Source organism: Eriocheir sinensis, chromosome 5 (assembly GCF_024679095.1).
Source record: "Eriocheir sinensis breed Jianghai 21 chromosome 5, ASM2467909v1, whole genome shotgun sequence".
Classification (NCBI taxonomy): Eukaryota; Metazoa; Arthropoda; class Malacostraca; order Decapoda; family Varunidae; genus Eriocheir; species Eriocheir sinensis.
In genome coordinates, this window is record NC_066513.1 from 16,892,872 (window position 1) to 16,914,925 (window position 22,054).

The 22,054-nt window shown below is 42.4% G+C and overlaps 1 protein-coding gene across 4 annotated transcripts in view; it reads right to left on the reverse strand.

Annotated features, from left to right (window-relative positions):
- The window catches only part of LOC126984663 (WD repeat-containing protein 19-like), a 161,769-nt gene that overhangs the window by 66,220 nt on the left and 73,495 nt on the right, over window positions 1-22,054 (reverse strand). For all 4 annotated transcript variants that reach the window (XM_050838552.1, XM_050838560.1, XM_050838559.1 and 1 more), the window contains 3 exons: window positions 14,717-14,829; window positions 12,930-13,151; window positions 3,134-3,256 (listed from right to left, as the gene is read on the reverse strand). In XM_050838552.1, the coding sequence (XP_050694509.1) occupies window positions 3,134-3,256; window positions 12,930-13,151; window positions 14,717-14,829 (458 nt within the window). The remainder of the gene's footprint in view (window positions 1-3,133; window positions 3,257-12,929; window positions 13,152-14,716; window positions 14,830-22,054) is intronic.

Below are 22,054 nucleotides of genomic sequence, written 5' to 3' on the forward strand. Positions count from 1 at the left end.
AAACTAACTCTAGGAGTTCTGTACAGGCCACCCAACCTTAACAGGCAGGACACGAGTATATTACTACAGGAGATTGGCAGGGCAAGTAGGAGTAGAAATGTCTGCATAATGGGGGATTTTAATAATAGGAATATAGACTGTGAAGACCTAGTAGGTGACCTGGAAGCCGAGGATTTTCTTGAAGTTATACAAGATAATTTCCTTAAGCAGGTAGTTGCTGAGCCTACCAGAGGAGACAACATATTAGACTTAGTTCTAACTAATAATGGAAACTTGCTACATGAGTTGGAGGTGGGTGGAGAGTTAGGAAATAGTGACCACAGAACGGTTCGTTTTAGCTTAGACTGGGCGGTAACCCGCGAACCAAACCCAGTGTTAGTGCCAGATTTTAGAAGAGCAAATTATGAGGGGCTTCGAAGACATCTTGAAGGGGTAAACTGGGATAATTCAGGGATTCATGAGGGCCAGAACTGCAGATTGGAGAGCCAGGAGAACCAGGTAGAAATGTCTTACAATAATTTAGTTAGAATAATAGTAGAGGGGCAAGGACAGCATATACCACAGCGAACACTTAGAAAAGGAAACAATGACCCTAAGTAGATGACTCGTGGACTAAAACATGGGATAGGGTTAAAGAAGGGAATTGATCAGAAAATAAAGAATGGTGAAACACATCTCAGGGGCTGGCATGTTGAACTATCTAGATTATTGAAGAAAAACACCAGCATAGCAAAAAGGAATTATGAGATCAAAGTAGCAAATGAGGCGAAAAGTAATCCTAAGGGTTTCTTTCAGATGTATAGAACAAAAACAAGGGAGAAAATTGGACCGCTGAAAACAAACACAGGGGAGCTAGTGGAAAATTACGAAAATATGAGCACATTGCTGAACGACTACTTCCTTCCAGTATTCACACAAGAGGGAACGACTATTCTGGAAAGGGTTCAGGTGTACGGGAGCGGGGATGGCAATAAATTGAGGGATATAATCATTACCAGGCAAGTAGTTCAGGATGAGATAGATAAGCTTAGGAAGAATAAGTCGCCAGGTCCTGACGGGATATTTCCGAGGGTATTAAAGGAATTAGGTGATGTACTCAGTGACCCACTAACCGACATCTTTAAGATGTCGGTAAATACTGGTTATGTGCCCAGCCTATGGAAAGTAGGTAATGTGATGCCGATTTTCAAAAAGGGGGACAAGTCAGCTGCTTCAAACTATTGCCCAATTAGCTTAACACTGGTTATAGGCAAGATGCTGGAGGCCATAATAGCCTGGAACATTCAAGAGCATCTAGAGAAACACAGCTTAATTCACGACTCGCAGCATGGGTTCACTAAAGGTAGGTCATGCCTCACCAATCTCTTGTCCTTCTACAATAAAGTATTTGAGGCAGTAGACAGAGATGAAAATTATGATGTAATCTATCTTGATTTCAGTAAAGCGTTTGACAAAGTTTCTCACCAACGACTGTTGCTTAAATTACAGGCCCACGGAGTAGAGGGTAAAGTTTTGAACTGGGTCAAGGCGTGGCTTAGCAATAGGAAGCAAAGAGTGCAAATCAATGGTAAAAGATCTGACTGGGAATGTGTTACAAGTGGGGTCCCACAAGGTTCAGTATTAGGTCCACTTTTGTTTATTATTTATATCAATGACTTAGATACAGGAATTAGTAGTGATGTTAGTAAGTTTGCAGGTGATACCAAGATCGGTAGAGTAATTGAGTCGGATCAGGATGCTAGTATTCTCCAGGATGAACTAAACAGATTGTATGACTGGGCGGATAAATGGCAGATGGAGTTCAATGTAGGGAAGTGCAGTATTCTGAGTGTAGGTAGGAACAACCCTTCTCATAACTATTGCTTAAATGACACTCTCATAAGCAGTTCTGGGTGCAAGAGAGATTTAGGGGTCTTAGTGAGCTCTGATCTCCGTCCAAGGGCACAATGCATTCAAGCTAGAAATCAAGCAAATAGGGTACTGGGACTTATTTCAAGAAGCATGCGCAACAGAAGTGCCAAAGTCTTCCTCAAACTATATTTAGCATTAGTTAGACCTCATCTTGACTATGCGGTTCAGTTCAGGTCACCTTACTATAGAATGGATATCAAAATGTTGGAATCAGTGCAGAGGAGGATGACTAAGATGATTCAGGGGTTGAGAAACTTGCCATACGAGGAAAGGCTCAAACAGTTAAACTTGCATTCTCTAGAAAGGCGAAGGGTGCGTGGAGACATGATAGAGGTTTATAAATGGATGAAGGGCTTTAATAAGGGGGATATTCATAAGGTTTTGTTGGTAAGAAAACCGGGTAGGACACAAAGTAATGGGTTTAAACTGGATAAATTCAGATTCAACAGGGACATAGGCAAAAATTGGTTTACTAACAGGGTGGTGGATGAGTGGAATAGGCTTAGCAGTCATGTGGTGAGTGTAAATACAATTGTCACATTCAAAAATAGATTAGATAAATTCATGGACAGTGATATTAGGTGGGGTTAGATACACAGGAGCTTAGGTTCAAAGGAACTGCCTTGTACAGGCCTACCAGCCTCTTGCAGACTCCTACGTTCTTATGTTCTTAAGTTCTTAAATAAGAATGTAAGAATGATTATATAATGACTGCTTTTTCAATTCTCCATGGTAAAAACTAAACCCAGAATTAATATGAAAACATAATTTAAGAAAGATGAATAAATAGATTATCAAAATTGAACATATAAAGCTAGATGGTTAAACAAATCAATGCCATGATCCTGAGATGTTGCAGTATGGTTCTTCCTTTCAATCCTTCCCTGCAGTGCAACTGTCATTTTTCAGAGGATATTTTTAGAGTCTCTTCCCCATGAAAATAAATTTAGCAATACTTGACAAAATTTTATTTTGATTTTCTAATCTTCTCTGATCAACTAAATCAATCCAAATGAGAGCCTTCCTTAAATAAAATATATATCTTTAAATTTTTCTTTTAGAATTATTTTCAAATTTTTACCATGCATATTCCCTCAATCACTTTTGATTCCAATAAATCATTTCTTCCACTATGATCCACTTTGACTGCACATTCTCTCCTTCCCAACACTGTCTACTGCTACTGTTATTTTGGGTTCAGCCAAGAGAGACAATAACTCACATCAGTAGAGTACACCAAAAAGTCTGCTGTGAGAGCATGATCAGTGATATGCATGTCCGCCTGGTCTGGGTCTGGGAAGAGACGTGCCTCTCGCTCCTCATCCTCTCCAGTCTCCCCTTCCAGCTGTTGAGTAAAATTAGGCAAATGAAATATAGTGTGGCATAATGTATCTTGTGAATAGCTTGAACAAAAATACCGTACAAGAATAATTGAACATCATTTTGTTTAAGAAAGAACAAGTTGATTTGATTCTTGCATGAGTGTAGTGAGATGATAAAAATCTCAGAGGCTAGAGGTTGTATTCAGGGATGTGGAGTCGAAGTCAGAGTCGAAATCGGTGGAGTCACCTACTTTTGCCCAGAGTCAGGAGTCAGGGTCAGTAAGAATATCTCTAACTGCAGGTCCTTTAAGTGATGTATCCTTGTATACAGTACTTGACTGCACTGCTAGGCCAGTGTTGCCACTTTGTGGGAAATTTCCACAAATTTGTGAGGGAACAAATTTTAGGGGGAGCTCTTGTCAGAGGAAACTTCAGAATATGCTGCTGAGCACCACACACACAACTGGTGCCGTGGACGAGTTATCTCATCCTCACAAATAAAAAAATATTATGCCGTTATTCACACTTCATCTTGATTGATGTTTAAACGCAGTTCACACGGGCAAAGTTTCCTCGGTGCCGGCAACTCATGTTCCCATTTCCTCGGCAGCCTTATCCTGCTTTGCTAGACCACTTGTTCACACGATACTGGAGTTTGCTCCTGCGAGCGGCAGCGCACCTTGCGGCCAGTCTCGCACTAGCTAGTGTTTACAAACACCACCTGTGACCACCACGTCCACAGTTGATTTTCAGTGTAACTTTTCTTGTTTTTTGACGTGTCTGATGTAGTTTTAGGCCTATCAATAGTGACCTGTGTTCATGAATAAGCCAGGCATATGTTGGTGGGGTATTGAGTACTGAAATATAATATAATATAATCGTTTTCCATCCACCAAATGCGATCATTCTGGTGGTTTATATTTATGTAGAGTAAAAAAACATGGCCTATAGTATATTCAGTGTTTTAGGATTGTGCAGGGTGTTGATGGCTCTTTCCTGTGGTGCATTTGGCCTTCTTGGCTCATTTTTGGGTTGCCTTTAGCCTTTTTCTGGCAGCTTATGCTTTTCTACCAACTCACACAGGGATTTCACTACACTTTTAGGCCACACCAACTCTTCAGACATTATAATGACTGTAACTTTGACGTGAGAAGGCAAGAGTTTTCCACAAAAGGAACGAGGTCACTTGCTTCCAACAAGGGTGCCAGGACTCATTTTCCAGGCAACTTTGGGCCGCAACATAGGGAAACTTTGCCCGTGTAAACTACGCTTTGTACTGTGTTTCAAACACTATCCAGTCTACATTATGGCTATCTTTCATCAAGCCTTGCCTGTTACTTTTTTCATTTGAAGTGTCTTATTGTTTGGTTGTTTTCGATGTGTACAAAATTCCATGGTCTTATATATTTCACTTAGTTCCAAAGTAATCATCTGCTCCAAGCACTTACCCACATATTCTTTCAAAAGAATTATAGACTTAAACTCACATATCGCATATTATAACAACTGTTACTACTAAGCTCTACTACTCAGTCGAATTATAATGATAATTAGGCTAAACTACTCAGTAGAGTAGTCAGGTTTCCATGGAAACCCAGGGTCATTCAAAAGCTTAACAGTCTCCTCAGTAATCAGAGTAAGCTTTTGCGTGACATAGTGATGCTAAAGCTAGTGTAAGCAAGTGTGTGTGTGTGTATATGATGCATGAGTCACGTGCACGCCACCCACATATTGCAGGGGTTACCATAAAGTGTGTTCTTCCTACATGTACATAAGGTAAACTATTTTGATAAATAAATAATGTATTTTATGTAAAAAGCAGAATATAGCTTGTAAATAAAGAAAATCAACAGAGCATGGGCTGGCAACACCTTCCCTACAACTCTCAAGGCCGAGTGCATTGCTATGGCAACAGGACTCATCCCAAACATGGAAGGCAAATTTAGATGACAGACTTTACTATCTTTATTTTTTTCCTCCCAGACGTAGAAACTGCATTCAAATAACCGACTAAACCAATTTCATCAAGGTTTTGGATCAGTCTGAGATTATTCAGCAAATAATAAAAATTAGGGGGGGGGGGGGGGCAGCACTGGGGTGGAAATTACTCCTGAGATCTCCTGGCCTTCATTGGGTTATGTTGATTTTTTAATGTGGAAGTGTTATTTTTCAGAATTTTTAGATGACCTCTCTGATGGCAGTAGTGGGGATGAATATATGGTAGACTTTTCAGGACAGTGATGATGATTATGACTCCATGAGAGATGATGAGCTTGAGGCTCCTGAGGTAGAGATGAGGGAGGCTGAGGAAGGTTAGGAGTTTATTGGAGACGTGTTTTCTGACAAGTGTCCTGATCCAATGCAACAGTTTGTTTCTCAGTTTCCTGGACTGAATCCTCCACTTGGGGACTCATGTTTGATGTCATTCACTGACACTTTCAAGCTATTCTTTGATGATGAGTTTGATGGAAAGTTTTGTGTCTCATGCAAACACCCAGGGGCGATGGATTTTATATCCAGATATGGACTTACTAATTATGTGGCTTGAATTATTCATACACAGGGGTGTGGAGTCGGAGTCGGAGTCGGAGTTGGGTACTTTTGGATGGAGTCGGAGTCGGTACAAATACCTTTTTCATTTTATTTGTGCTGCCTATAGCATCTATAGGCTTTCTTGAGCGGCCTCTTCGGCAATCCCAGTCCGTTACTGCCGTGATATATGACTGCCAAACCAGTTTTGCTGCTTGGTGGGAAATTCCCACAAATTACTGGGAGAAATTACCTTTTGTGGGAGCTCTTGTTGGCAGACATCTCAGGCAAACATTATGAGTTAAATTATTATGGCAGGAATATTGATTTAACGTGGATTTGTTTGCGTAAAAATTTTATATTTCATGATATTTCGCCTGATTAAATAATAATGGAGACCATTGAGATAAATTACTAGACGGTGTCGGAGAAAACATACCCAACAAAACATGAAGCACCATGTACCAATCGTGTCTGATTCCAATAGTATTCATACGCATCTCCACTCTTAAGTCTCAACCATATCGAGGCTGCTCAGCAGTTGACAAGAAACGCTCATCTGAGATAGTCCCCAGGGAGGACTCCCCTTCTGGCTGCAGACTTGAGAGGTGTCTTGATAACTCCTCAAACCTCTTTCTTATCAATTTCTGCAACATTTGCAGTCTTTGTTCTAATTTTCATTCTGTGGAACACCATCTCTCCTCCTCTAAACCTCACCTTCTCTTCCTCACCGAAACACAGGTCTCTGAGGCTACTGACAGCAATCTCTACTCTGTTCCCTCCTACTATCTCTATTCTAAATTTCAATCCAAAGCTGGATGTTGCGCCTACGTGCGCAACGACATCACTTGCTCTTGTGCCCACGACCTTGACTCTTCAGAATTTTCCACCATCTGGCTCAGTCTTCACTGTCATTCTATTACTAAATACATCTATGCTGTTTATCTCTCACCTAACTCTACTAACTATGTAAAATTCTTTGACTACATGAACTCTAAAGTGGAGCACATCTTGACCCACTCTCTCATCACTGAAATCTCCATCTTGGGAGATTTCAATGTTCACCACCAGCTTTGGCTCTCATCCTCTTTCACTGACCAGCCTGGTGAACCAGCCTACAACTTTGCTCTCCTCAATGATCTAGAGCAGTTGGTTCACCACCCTACATGTATTCCCGATCGTCTTGGAGACAAGCCCAACATATTAGACCTCTTCCTTACCTTTAACCCTTCTGATTAATCTGTCAAACTGTTCTCTCCATTGGGCTCCTCCAATCACAACATTATTTCTGTATCCTGTTCTATCGCTCCTGTACATCCTCTGGACCCACCGAAGAGGCAATGCTTCTGGCATTTTGTTTCAGCTCGGTGGGACAACCTGAGGATGTACTTTTCCGATTTCCCATGGAATGACTACTGCTTCCAGGATAAAGACCCCTCTGTGTGTGCCCAGCGCATTACAGAGGTGCTCTCTTCTATATTCACACATGTCCTCTGCGTGTAACGAAACACACGAGAAATTAATCCAGACAAGGAAAGGTTTGCCTGCGCCGGGGATCGAACCTGCGACCAGCGCAATGGGAGAGCCACTCCTTTACCAGTCGGCCAAAGAGGTGCCCCCACTGGCTAAGTGGGTTATGGGAGGCTCGCCCATCAGGCAAGTCGTGTCACTACACTTCCTCCTCCGTTTCTGTCTCTATGATCACGTGGTCACTCTTTCCCAGAGGGCATCCATACCTTAATTCATCCTTTAAGTGTATTCCTTTTGTTAACACCAGGTCCAGTCTCGCCAGTTCGTCATCACTTCAATATCTTGTGCTTTCCTTCAACCTTTGCATCATTAAGTTTTCCATCATCAATCTTAAAAATCTTTCACCCCATGCCATATTGCAACCACTGCTTTCAAATATCTCCCAATCTACCTCTTTACAATTAAAATCACCAACTAATAGTACTCTTTTGTTTGCCTTGAGTATTCTACTTAAGCTCTGAATGGTATCTTCAATCATGATTTCATATTCCTCTTTACTCCACGAGGTTGTTCTAGGTGGTATATACATTGTTGTAATCGTCATCCCTTCTCTGTTTTTGTTCTCCAGATTTACACTCACTATTTCTGCTGTTCCTTCTCCATATACTACTGATTTTACTAGTAACTCCTTCTTTGTCATTATCATCACTCCTCCTCCACCTTTGCCCATTCTATCTTTCCTCCATACATAGTATTTTTTATCAAACACTATTTGGATGACTTCATTTAGTTTAGTTTCTGTTAGGCATAATATCATTGGCTCCTTCTCTTGTAGGTAGTCTTGTAGTTCCAGCTTGCTAGATATTATTCCGTCTACAATTGTATACATCACACTTAATCCCTTGATTGTACTGATCTTGTCTAACTTTCACTCTCCTTTCTCTTCTCCCTTATGTACCACTTTCTGACACGATCTCCCAGAATTCTCCAAAAAAAGACCTCTTTTTCTCTTCCGATTTTACATTATTCCTTTCTTCTTCATTTTTCTTTTTATTTATACATATTTCTTTACATCCTTCTATTTCACTTAACTTAGTTGTTCTATACAATATTTCCTCTGTTGCCTTCTGTGATCTTAATCTCAATTTAACTGGTCTAATTTTTCCTTCCGTGTAGGGGCCCATCCAACAAAGTTCCTCCACCTCCTTCTCATCTTCTCATCATCATTTAAGTTTTTAAGTAAGTCTAACTGATTTCAGTTCTTCCTTTTCCCTTTTTGGTTTGTATGTTATATTTTTTTTCATTCATACCAAATATTACTACACTTTTTTTTATCTGCCACATCTCTAACTTATTCTTCATTTTTCTTCAAAGTCTTAACCACCTCTTTTTCAACGTTTTCCTTGTCTTCTTTCAACTGTTGTTCAATTACTTCTCAGAGGTTTACATTAGCTTTTTTACTTTCCACTTTCCAAGTCTTCATTTTGCCCATCACTTACTCTCTAACCCTCTGTTCTTCTTTCCTTACCATTTGTTTCAAATTTTCATTTTCCTTAATTGCCACTCCCAGTCCTTCCCTCATCGATTTCTCATATTTAGCCAATTTTTCCTTTAGCCCCTCATTCTCTTCAGTCAGCTGTTTTCCCCTGTCCTCCAATTTGCGTATCCTTGCTTTAAGTTCTCTCTGGAATTCTCTATTCTGTAAATCCTCTTCGTCTCTGCTCTTAACTACTTCGATCCACTTGTCCAGTTTCTTCTCCATAAGCACTATTCTCTTATACACAGCCGAATCTTTCCTAGTAAATCCAAAAAAAACAGACGATCTATTTCCATACCTTCCATCTGTACTCTCGTCTTCACTGCTCCCTATATCCGTCCTTCATTCTTTTCCTTGTGCTCCACATCCTCTTCTTCTTGGTGTTTTCCAATCCATGTTCTCCTCCCTTCCACTCATCTTACCAAATTATTCAATACAGGAGACAAAACCCTCCCAGCCTCCCAGGCCCGTGAAAACACCACAAACCAGGTGCTGGCGATCAGCTGATCCCAGCACAGGGAGTGGGGTTAGGACCGTTGCTTTGCACGTCTGATCTGTTTCGTGTCGACATGTATTTACCTAGTTACCTAGTTGTATTTACTTAGATGTAACATACAGGAAAAGAGCTACGCTCACGCTGTCCCGTCTCCATATCCTCTCTTATCCAACTTTTCCTTAAGATCATGAGTGTTTCTTGCACAAACCACCTCCTCCTCCAGTCCATTCCACAGCTCAATACTTCTGTTTGGGAAGCTAAACTTTTACATGTGGTCAACTTCTTTCCATGTCCTCTCGTTTCTCTCTCGCTCCACACACACAGGTCCTCTCTGTCCAGATTCTCCACCCCGCTCGCCACCCTGTATACTGCTATCAGGTCTCCTCTCTCTCTTCTTCTCTCCAGGGTTGTGAGCCCCATGCTATTGAGTCTCTCCTCGTAAGTCTGATCCCTAAGTTCCGGTACCATCTTAGTTGCCACTCTTTGTACTCTTTCCAGCTTTCTTATGTTCTTCTTTTCATGAGGAGACCAGACCATTGCTGCATACTCCAACCTTGGCCTTATCATTGAAACTATTATTTTCTTCATCATCTCTTCATCCAAATACACAAATGCCATCCTTGTGTTCTTCAGCAAATTCATAGTTTGTCCCGTTATCCTGTTGATGTGTTTGTCCGGTGACATGTTCTCTGAGATAGTCACTCCCAAATCTTTTTCTTCCATTCCTCTGCATATTATCTCACTTCCCATCTTATAATCATATTCACATCTTCTATCACTCCTACCAAACTCTTTTTTTTACATTTCCCAAGGTTGAATTCCATCTGCCATGTACCTCTCCACTTCCATATTTTGTCCAGGTCCCTCTGCAATGCCTCACAGTCTTTCACATCATTGACTCGTCTCAATGGCTTTGCATCATCTGCAAACAAACTCACATAGCTGGTCACTCCATCCACCATATCATTTATATACACAGCAAACATCATTGGCGCCAGCACCGAACCTTGTGGAACCCCACTCCTCACTGGGCACCAGTTGGAAACCTTGTCCTTGATTATTGTCCTCATTTTCCTGTTAGTTAGGAAGTCCTCCAGCCACTTAATCAATCCATCACCCACTCCACCCCTATTTTTAGTTTTCCAAATTAGTCTTATGCCTTTTTCCATCCCCAGCCTTCTCTCTCTTGTATTAAATCTGTCACCCTTGAGTAATAACATAACAAGTTGGTGACACAAGATCTCCCTCTCCTGAATCCAAACTGGCAATCCAAGATAATTCTCTCCCTTTCTAAAAAATCCAACCACCTGTTTGGTCTGTAATTTAATGGGTCCTCTCTCTTTCCTCCTTTAAAAATTGGTACTATGTTTGCTCTCTTCCAATCTTGCATTATGGAGTGCAGTTTCTCGTTCTTTCAAGATCCACCCTGATACTCCATCCGGCCCTGTTGCCTTTCTTACATCCAGCTTGTTCAAGCTTTCTTTGACCTCCTGCACCGTTAACTGTATCTCCTGCATAACCCTTCCTCTTCCTGGCCTTCCTTTGTGAAAACTCTATGAAAGCTGTTGTTCATCACTTCTGCCATCTCTGCTGGGTCTTCATATGTAGTTCCATCCATTTTCAGTTTATCGATTGTTTCTCTATTGTGTGTGTGTGTGTGTGTGTGTTAGTTGTAGTATGCATGTGGAAGAGGCACCATTTTGAGGGCGAGTGGCCACCCCAAGTTTTGTAAATTTTGTAATGCGTTATTCTAAACACTCTACAAACACTCATAAACACTTTGCTATTTTTCATTATACTTAGGTTCTGGAATGGATGATAAGACTTGTGGTGTAAATACATCCTTCATTTGAATGGGAACCACAAGGAGGAAAATATTTCAACATTGTTGTCTGGAAAAGACATAAAAAAATTGTAGTTGAGACAGAAAGTACGGACTTAATTTAATAAACTTGGCAACCATGGTTTGCAGTAATGTAACTGAGGGATTGGAGATCAGACAAAGTTAGGAAGGCGAGATGGCTAGCTAGTGCAGTTACCGGGTGTGGTCGGTTCAAAAACTATTCTCTGGCTGGGTCCGTCCAAGAGGACCTCAAGAGTCTACCAGCGCTTCAAGCAGCACCAAAAAAAAAATAAATAAATAAATAAATGCAGTAGAGGGTCACAACTTTAAAATTTCCTCCGACTCCACAGCCCTGTTCATACATACGTATTTTTTGTTCTAACAAATGTAATGTCATCATGAAAATGAGTCATATAGTAATATGAAAAGGATAATAATCAAACCAGACAAAATTATGCAAAAAAAGAACAAAAAATCAATTGTTGGCAACTGTGCAAGTGAGAAGAGCAGCAGCGGACTGCACCCCGTATTATACCACTAAGCACATTGCACGCATCCTGGAGTGAAGGGGTTAAGAGATGGATACCCTATTTATTCTAAACAGAAAAGGTCAGGGTGAATCTGTGGTTTTAGTATGAATTGTGGTGTACTGTGTACTGACAGAGTATAGCTAAAGTAGTGCAGAGTGGCATGGCATGATGGCATGGATGGGTGGTGTGTGGAGTGGTGTAGCTGGGTGTGATATGTGGTGAAGTGTGGCTGGGTGTAGTGTGTGGTTAGGTGCAGTTTGGTGTGGTGTGTCATGTTGATGAGTGTGATGTGTGGTGTAGTGTGGTTGGGTGTGGCGTGTGGTTGAGTGTGATGTGTGGTGTGGTGTTGTGGTTGGGTGTGGCTGGCTGTGATGTGTGGTTCAGTGAGGTGTGTGCTGCAGTGTGGGTGGCTGTGATGTGTGGGGTAGTGTGACTGGGCATAGTGTGTGGTGTGGTGTGGCATGACTAGGCATGGTGGGTAGTGTAGCGTGGCTGGGTGTGGTGTGTGGTTGTGTGGCTAGATGTGGTACGTGGTGTGGTGTGGCTGAGTGCAGTGTGGTGTGGTGTGGCTTGGTGTGGTGTGGCTGAGTGCAGTGTGGTGTGGTGTGGCTTGGTGTGGATGAGTGTGATGTGTGGTGTGGTGTGGCTTGGTGTGGTGTGGATGAGTGCAGTGTGGTGTGGTGTGGATGAGTGTGATGTGTGGTGTGGTGTGGTGTGGTGTGGCTTGGTTTGGTGTGTGCTGTGGTGTGGTTGAGAGTGATGTATGCTGTAGTGTGGCTGAGTGTAGTTGGGTGTGATGTGTGGTGTAGTATGACTGGGTGTGTTGTATGGTGTGATGTGGTGTGGTGTAGTTGGGTGTGATGTGTGGTGTGGTATGACTGGGTGTGAGGTGGTGTAGTATGATTGGGTGTGGTGTATGATGTGGTGTGGTGTGTTATGTGGTGTGGATGGGTGTGATGTGTGTGGGTATGATCTGTGGTGTGGTGGGGCTGGGTGTGTTGTGTGGTGTGGTGTGGGTATATGTTGTGGCATGGCTGGATGTGATGTGGCTGCATGTGGTGTGGCTGGGTGTGGTGTAGTTGAGTGTGATGTGGTTTAGTGTGACTGGATGTAGTGTGTGCCTTCATGTGGTGTGGCAGGGTGTGATATGTGGTGTTGTTAGGCTGGATGTGGTGTGTGTGGTGTGGCAAGTCTGAGTTAGTGTGATGTGGTGTAGCTTGATGTGATGTATGGTGTGGTGTGGCTGGGTGTGTTGTGTGATGTTGTGTGGCATCTACATCACTCCACATACCAGATGAAATTGGATCTTGCCCTCATACAGTACAGAGGCATAGTCCCCATTAACCCGGACGGATGTGATGGTGCCAAGGTACTCTCTGTCTCGCAGCAGCATAGCTGAGTCTTCTCCAAGGCTGTATATCCAAGCTCGGTTGTTCATGCCCACTACCAGATGATAGGGACCCACCCCAAGGAAAGTGGGCTCCACATCAACACTCACTGTCACAGTATTTTCCTGCAAGAGACATTTCTTAATTATACCCTCACAATGTGTTACCATGAAAAGAATCATGTGTACAGAATAATAATCCTTACTGGATGTAAAAATAATAAAGTCTGCATCATGTCTGAATAAAATGCATGATAGAGGAGCATCTGTGCATGTAAAGTACTATTTCCTCAAAATGTGTTAGGGCACGTATTTGCATCCCAGCATTGGCCATGAGATATGAGGATGAGGGTGTGCACTTTGCATCCTGGCTCAGTTCCTCCAGAAATACATATATGAATTTCTTCCTGAATTGTATGAGAACTTCAAGAATACAGGTCAATGTGATGTCCTTAATTTTGAATATTATTATTATGTAGGAACATGAGTGTATTTGTATGTACTAGTAGTGCAAAAAAAGACAAGAAACAAAAGAGCCTGCTAAGTACTGCTCCTGCAAAAGATACCAGATTTGATGAGCCAAAAGAAAGGGCCAATTTCGATTAGAGAGTTGTCTTGATACTCCTCTCTTGAAAGAGCAGATATTCATGGAAATTTAACACTCACTGGGGTCTCTGTTGTGCAACTTCAATGAATGTTAAGAGGGCTGCCCACCTCTAATATTTCAAAAATTATGAACATTATCAAAAATAACTTTAGCTTTAATAGATGAATAAGGCATCTGGCAACAGACTCGTGGAAAGTTTTTGCCAAATATGTATTTTTAAAGGGATAATATAATGGTCCTAAGCACACCCTTGTCAGGCGAGCGTCACACCTCGTTCTTGTCTACATCAGTATTGATGCTAAATTATTGATTATATTGTCATTATTGAGTTTCCTGATACATTCAAGTTATTATTCCTACGTCTGGCAATGCATGCAAGCGAGCAAGGTAAATCAGAGGCTTCCTCGCCTCCGACAAGTAAGGTTGTCTTTTAGTCTGCCTCACCTGCCCCTCACTGACAGATGCTTTTTTGCAAAGATTACAACCATGCCCAAAGTACCCAAGAAGACTGCAGAAATGTCAAAAAAGGTGGAGTTGGCCATAGAGGCCCAGGTAAAGCAAAAGGAAGAAGAGAAACTTGTGGTAAGACAATTAGGAACATGTTCATGATTTTTTAAAGTCAAAATTTGAGATTATTCATTTTGTTTTTGTAAAGATTTTTTTTATTGCTTACAAACAAAGGTAACAAAAAAAGCTGACCATCGAGACCTGCATTATACATAGAAGTGTAAATGGTTAGAAAATAAGCGACACTGACCCAAAATCCATAGGAGATATAATTATATGATTTTTTTTTTTTTAACACAATTGGCCTGATCTGAACAAAACTTATGGCCTGGCCATTTTATTTCTGCATTTGTTCATAAAATTTCCAGCAATGATCCACCGGTAAATTAGATTTTAGGTGGGCAGTCCCCTCGAGTGAGAGCTGTAATTCCCAACAAGACAAATTTTTCAGCACAACCTACCTCTAAATTCTATTTTGAGAGGGCAATCCCCTTAAATTTGTAGCATCTTAACCTTAGTATACCTCAGAAGGAGAAGCTTGCACCTGTTGCAGGTCACTGTTGCCTGTTGTGCCTACCTTTTCCAAAATGTTAGTTGCTGTCACCTCCAAAAGTGAGGTGAGGTAGGCCACACGGGTACCATGTGCACCACCCAACACTGGTAATTTGGTCAGGTACACATGGATGTTACCTGTAAACACAACACTTCAATCACCTTGTGTAGTATTAACCATGGATAATAATAAATACTGTAGTTAGAACACATTCCTCAACAACTGAAAATTTACAAGAGGAGGAAGAGTAAAATTTTCATTTTTAATCCAAGGAACATGACTGAGTATTTACTTAGTTGTATTTGCCAATAGTTTCTGTATGCTAAACTGACCCAGAAATTCCGCCCCCTGCACAGAGGAGGCTCCAGCCCCTTCTACCTGATTGGCTGAGGGTTACAACTGGGAATAGGTAAATATTATAATATTATAGGATCAGGCTTATTCAATGTGGTAGGTACGAAAAGAGTACTAATTATCATTATCACATAACCCATTGAGCCCCACCAATACATAATGCAGTAGCACTCAAATTTTTTCTCAAAAATCTGTTGGAATCACAAAGTTATAACACCTGAAGCACATAAAATCACTGACCATAGCCACAGAACACGCAGAACATACCTACTGAGAGGGGGTACGGTCTGCGTGTCATCCAGCATGTGACAGGGCGGGAGGTGTGGCATTGCCGGGCATTCATCAGCATCAAACGCCAAGCAATGGTTTACTCATTTACTACGTGAGAGTTGTATGTGACACATAGGAGTCATAACACGATGCTCTTATAATGTTTCTAAGTACAAATACAGTTCATATAGTAATATATAACTCTTTTTTCTGTGAAGCTCTGGCACAACAACTGAGCAGTGTGTTGGTTGTCATGGTGACGGGGCAGCCTTCTTGCATCTCTACTACCCAGCTTCAATACTTATAGATTGTACCTAACTTCCGAAACGTGAAAAAAGGTCATCATCATCATCATTTGAGGCTAAATGAGGTTGCGGTGATGGTGGAGTTGAAGGGTATGAGCGTGCACTAACGCTGGAACCACGTCGGGGTGTAGGTAAGATTGGAGGTTCTATTTCCTCCCAATCCTCTGCTGCAGGGGCATTATTCCCTCAGAAGAGTCATCAGAGGCACTGTCAATGTACACATCAGACTCTAATACCATTTCTAAAGTCTCAGCTAGGGAGGGAATGACCTTTCCCTGGCAGGGGCAAGGAGTGCAGTCAGACATCTCTGAACACCCTGTGTACAAAGAATGGCCTGAGCATATTTTACTGCAACTTACATGTGAGGGGAGGGAGGTAATATTAAAACCCTATGACCATTACATATGGAGATAGAAGGTTGAGAAGTGGAGATGGCTGAGAGGTGCCAGCGGGGCTGATCATTACACATATACCATATTTTGCGGCATATAAAACACACCCTTAACTTTAAAACAACAATTTTGGAAAAAAATATTCAGTGCTTAACCCGAGAAAAGTGATCCCAGGGTTGGAGAGAGCCATTGTCAGGCGACTGGTTGACCAAAAAATCGAGTCTCTCAGAATTGGAAAAACAGTACCTCAGCGCCTTTGGAATATTGGGGTGCATAGGACAGTGAAAACCAAAACATTCTAAACCTATTTGTATGGCTGTGGCAGCGGTCAATAAATGGGATTTAGCCGAGCGCTGGAAACCCCTAGGACATGCAAGGGGGGACTACGCGCGACGAGGCAAGACGAGGGACATGAGCATAAATGACACGTACCACGTACACATTTGTAACTACTAATATACATCTCATCTATATCTTAATTTTTTTAGTTTATCAATAATCTATAAATAAGACATGCTACGAGACGAGGCAAGACAATTGACTTGGGCGAAATGAATGACGTGGAAATAGTGGGTAGTCCTACTGAGTGTTGCCATATATTACAAGATCCAGTCCAATTTTCAGCCATCTAAACCTACTGGCAAGGTTTCAGTACACGTTCAAAAATCGTGCTCAAGTGAGGCTTGTCGTCTCTCCTCGGGCAAGCCTCAATTGAGGTCTGTCGCCGTTCTCGGGTTATGATGTTCAGAAATATGTACGGTTAAGCAAGACTAATGATGTACAGTTTCCTGAAATTTGTGTTAACCCCTAAAGGGCTGGGGTGTACCGTGAAATCGGTTCTCCCCATACGGCAATGTTCTGACATTCTCCCAAACATTGGTCAATTTCCATTATCAATTTCACAGCTCAACCTAAGCCAGTAGCTTTAAATTTATGATCATTCACTTTGTCCATCCTTCCTCTTCAGTCCGCCTCAAACTTGAAGTCTCTATGTCATATAGTGTTTCCGTGGTGATGTGATGAAGCGCAGTAACTTTTGGGTTGGAGCAAGCCTGTGTTCGCAGCGCTGTGTAGATTATGGTTGGCAGCCCCCCTCCCCCTCCACGCACTCGACCCCGCTACAAACCCCCTTCATTACCCTCATATTCTTAACTTGAAAACCCTGAAGGGAGGTGGGCTGCATCCTCAGGGGCCTCAGTATCACTTCCAACATCACCATAATGAGATTGATCTACAGGATGGGTAGGCAGTGGCTGAGTGGTTAGCGTATGGGCCCCACATTCACCGCGCCATGGACAACGTCGCCCCTTGCTACCACCTGGGATTTTTCAGTCACCGCCGAGTGGCCTAAGACTACCCACATGCTGTCCAGAAGACCACTCATCAACCCAGACTCTAGAACAAACCGTCCAAGTGAATCAAGCATGAGTTCCGGGGCATAACTGGCGCCACTATAAAAATTGCCTGTGCCATGACGGGCTTGGGCCGACCACCAGGCCCCCGAAGAAAGCCTACCGGCGCTACAGGCGATGTAAAAAAAAAAAAAAAAAAAAAAAAGCTGAGGCTGCACAATAGCAGGGCTCAGCCTTTCTGATAAGACAAGGGGTCAGAGTTCAAGGCTGTTGACATCACTGTCTTCACCACTAACACCACTTTCAAAGTTTGAAAAAGTCAGTTTCAGCTCTCTCCCAATTGCACTAATGCTGAGAGCTCTTTTGGGTGCAAGAGGAGGCTTATGGGGAGTCAAGGTCACTAGCTGTGGACACTCAGGCATGGAATCAGACGTGGAAGATACAAAATACTCTCCTGCCACTGTTACAGTCATGGAGACACTGAGAATGGCACAGAGAAGTTGTGTGGCAGCCTATGAGTCATGCTGACCCATAAAGCCCCACACAAACTTCAAAATTACAGCAGAAAAAGGCAGATGAATGAAAAAAAATTGATCAAAATTTGTACCTTCGGCATATACGCGCAGGGGTAACTTTCTAACATTTTCTAAAAGATGTGCGTTATATGCCGCAAAATACGATACATGACGGTTCATAGCCATCAGCGGGGCTGTACCAGGTCAACAATACTGCACCTACCAATTAAGATAAATTAAGAAACAAAATACTCTAGATTACAGTGAGGCATGATTCACCATTCTTTTAACAAAGCTTACTATGTGCAGTGAAGAAGCCATAAATTCAGTTACAACTATTCCCTCCATATTCGCTGGGGTTAGGGGACACAAACCTCCACGAATTTCTGTGAATGTTTGGTGCACTCCCCAAAAACAGCCTCAGACTTCCAAAAAATCACTGAGATCAATTGTACACAAGCTGTACTTAATAAAACATTTCAGATATCAGAAAGCAGCATATAATATCACAGGTAGCATTATTCATCAGCTATATGTACTATGAATTTCTGTATTTTACATTAACTTACTTATCTCTTTCACAGTAAATTACTTAACTCTTACAAATACATAGTTATTGATTTCATTTACAGTACCCTCTTGAGTTTTGCACTATCCAAGTTTCGCGATCCTCGAGCTTAGTGTTTAGTCCTAAATTCTTACCATCACGACTTTCGCGCATTACCGCCACGAGTTTCGCGTTCCTTTGACATGTACGGATCACGTCTACCTACTGTCGGCGTCATGAGTGCTGCCTTAATAGGCGGTGTCCAACCATTGGGGCTATGGGCAACCGCGGTTGCCCGTATGCCTAACCGGGAGTGAGTTGTTGGTTGTCTGTATGAATGGAAAACGGCTGTGAGTATGAGCATGGGTACGTGGGTACCTCACGGCTGCATGTAAACAAACAGACGACGGCAGTGGCTGAGGAGTGAGCAGTGGAAGATGGCCCACCAAGAGACTTGTAAAATGGACTGGCAGAGCTGCTTTGCTTACTACTTGATTAACAAGATAAGAGAACACCCCGTGCTGTGGAACCACAGTCCAAAAAACTTTTTCTCGAGTCTATGAATATTGTAGATCTCCCGGTGTTGTTGGTCTCTTCTTCTTCTTTTGACCTGTAATGCATGGCAGCGATGGTGAAAAGTAATAGTGGAAAATAGCAAAAGGGCATAGAAAAGCAAAATCAGGGAAAGAAAAGAACAGAAAAACACCTAAGTTCAGGGTGAAGTGCATAAGTGCGCACTGTTAAGTAACTAAGGGCCGCTTTCACAGTCACTGTTTGTTTTGATTGTTATCAATGGCGGCGATCAACGCTATAGTTTTCCATGTGAAATTGGCCTATGGGGTAGTGATGGCTGCAGAGAAAGCGACAGGTGTTGAGTGTGTTGTAAGGTGCGGGGCTAGGGTAGCTCCGCAGCCGCCACGAGGTGCCGTTGTAAAGGCAATACCTCCGACACCATCACATCACATCACTACCCATCGGCCAGTTTCACGTGGAAATACTAGAGTGGTGATCCCCACCACTGATAACGATCAAAACAAACAAAATGACTGTGAAAGCGGCCCTAAGTGCATGTTGTGAAGTATAAAAGTGTGGAGAAGGAGGACCTAAGAAGCGATACAAAGCATTACAGGTCAAAAGAAGATGAAGAAGGACCACTACACTGGCTGGTTTTGCGAGAAATATCTCCCCGCTGAAATTAGTCATTCTGCTGTCCACCACGCATGAGCGCTGTGGAAATACACAGCATTAAAAGTGTTAATTTGCCTGGATTTGTTCTAGTTTGTCCACTTGTGATCTTTGTGAGTGGTGAAGGAAATACGGAAGCAGTAAGCAAGATGAACCTCTCTGTGAGCTATTTTGCGGCTGTGGCGGCAGTTTACGTTCAATAGGCATTGACAAGTTAATCATGATGTTAGTGATTTAATGATTTATAACAGAAAGAGTTAGCAGATTATATCATAACACAGAAAATGACCAGAAAATAGAGGTTTGTCCAACTGTCCCACGGGTGACCGCGAGCAACCGCCCTTACTTTAGCAGACAACACCACGTGGATCACAAGCGTGTATTCAGAACTGCCAGCCAGTTGGAAGGCAGCCGGCTTCAACTGCGGCTTAAAAACGACCTGTTCTCACTTCCCATTTGCTGTCTATTACCAAGGTAACAAGGGAGATATCAAGGGAGTAAAGTCGAAAAAAATTGTAAAAACAAGGGAGTTGAGTCGAAAAAAAAGTGTTTTTTTTCCACGAGTCGGAACCAATGAGCGCTTTTTCATGTATTTCAATACCTCGAGTTTCGCGATCCTCGAGTTTAGTGCTATACCTTCGGAATGAAGCAAGCGCGAAACTCGAGAGGGTACTGTAATTGTTGGGTCCTTAACACTAAGTCTCTGCCATTTTCTTTTTCAACTTTAGGTGCTTCATACAGTGCAAATTATTTACTAATGAATGCTTCTTTCTATGAAAATCAGGTGATAAATATATGAAACATGTATAAACATCTGCAAGCAGCTGTTCAGGTGATAAAACATATACAAATCCATGTCGGTAAGCAGTTGGGCTGAGCAGGTACTGGTATCTGTACTCATATTAACTGTACCGACCATAATGGTACCAGACTGCTCAGTACCAGTACCGGTGGGTAGAGTCATCATACATGTCCAAATATGCATTTACCTGCAGAATGAATATTGTACTGGTGGTACCCATCGCTATTAGTACTGAGCAGTCTGGTACCACGTTACCGTGCTGTACACCCAGTAGTGTAAGTACCATTACTGGCACCAGTACAGTAGAACCTTGTTTACCCGGCACGAACGGGAGGAAGCTCGTGCCGGATAAACCGTTTTGCCATTATTTTGAGACTTACTCCCATTGAATTGCCAAAACCTTATTTTTTTTTACGTCCAGGCTTATAGCACTGGTAGGCTTTCTTGGTTGGGCATGGTGGTTGCCCCAAGCCCATCATGGCGCAGGCAAACGTTTATAGTGGTGCCATCTATTCTTGGCCTGTAGTGGCTGATTCGAACCCACAACATCCAGGACACGGCAAAACGCAGGACCAGCATGCTAACCACTCAGCCACCACCTCCCCAACAGAATAGAACTTCAATAAAATTGCTAATAAAATAAATACATCATATCCTACCTAATAACAGGCCCAATGGTTCAATAATAACGGTGAAAGGCAGGTCTCAATTCGGCAGCAAAACACACTGGCCTAAGGTGTGGTGGGGAACAGGTGCTCTTGTTTACAAACAAGAAAAGACTATCACCTTGCGCCAATGATAAACATAACCTTTATAATTATAAACGCTACCTTGCAGTGCCTAATTTCTCGACTAGATCATCATTTAACATTTATAAAGTATTATTACTATATATTCAGTTACTGAAGTGTTCAACTTTAAGTGAAACTTAAGGCTGGGTACGCACATGCAAACAGAACGCTGTATCGTAACAAAGCTGTGTTGCTCGACGAAGATATGCATACCAATGTGGGGAAAAAGCGAATCCATCACCGAACCTTGTTGCGTCACAAACTTTCATGCGTCCCACCTTGCTGATTTCGAGTGAGTCTGTGTTTGGAGGTATTTTTTTGTGCTGACTGTAGCACCAGTAGGCTTTCTTGAGGGGCCTTATGGACGGCCCCAGCCCATTTGTGGCAAAGGCTAATTTTATTTACAGTGGCTGCCGTGACATATGACTATTGCTTGGCCCATGCTGTCCCCCGGTGCTCCTCTTGATCGAAGTTGCTGAATATAAAGGCTGACTGGAGATCTGGACAGCATGTGGGTAATCATTCGCCACTCAGCGATGACTTGAAAAATCAGCGTGTTTCGGTGGGGCCTTGAACCTAGTCCACGCTAGGTTCTTGGGCTCACCACGCCCGGACGCTAACCACCCGGCCAACGCCTCCCTGTTTCTCCTGTTTTCTGAGCTATTTCTATCCACACAAAATTGCGAAGCATTTTTTAAAATGGCTTGAGTGTTTTGCATCCCATAATAAGGTCCTCTCCTCATAACAGCTTATAAAGTGAAGGACAGATCATCACTCCCAACGGGAATGGTGATGGCACAGTTCACACGAGTAGTTCTCACACAGTGGATCAGTAGATTTACTGACTGC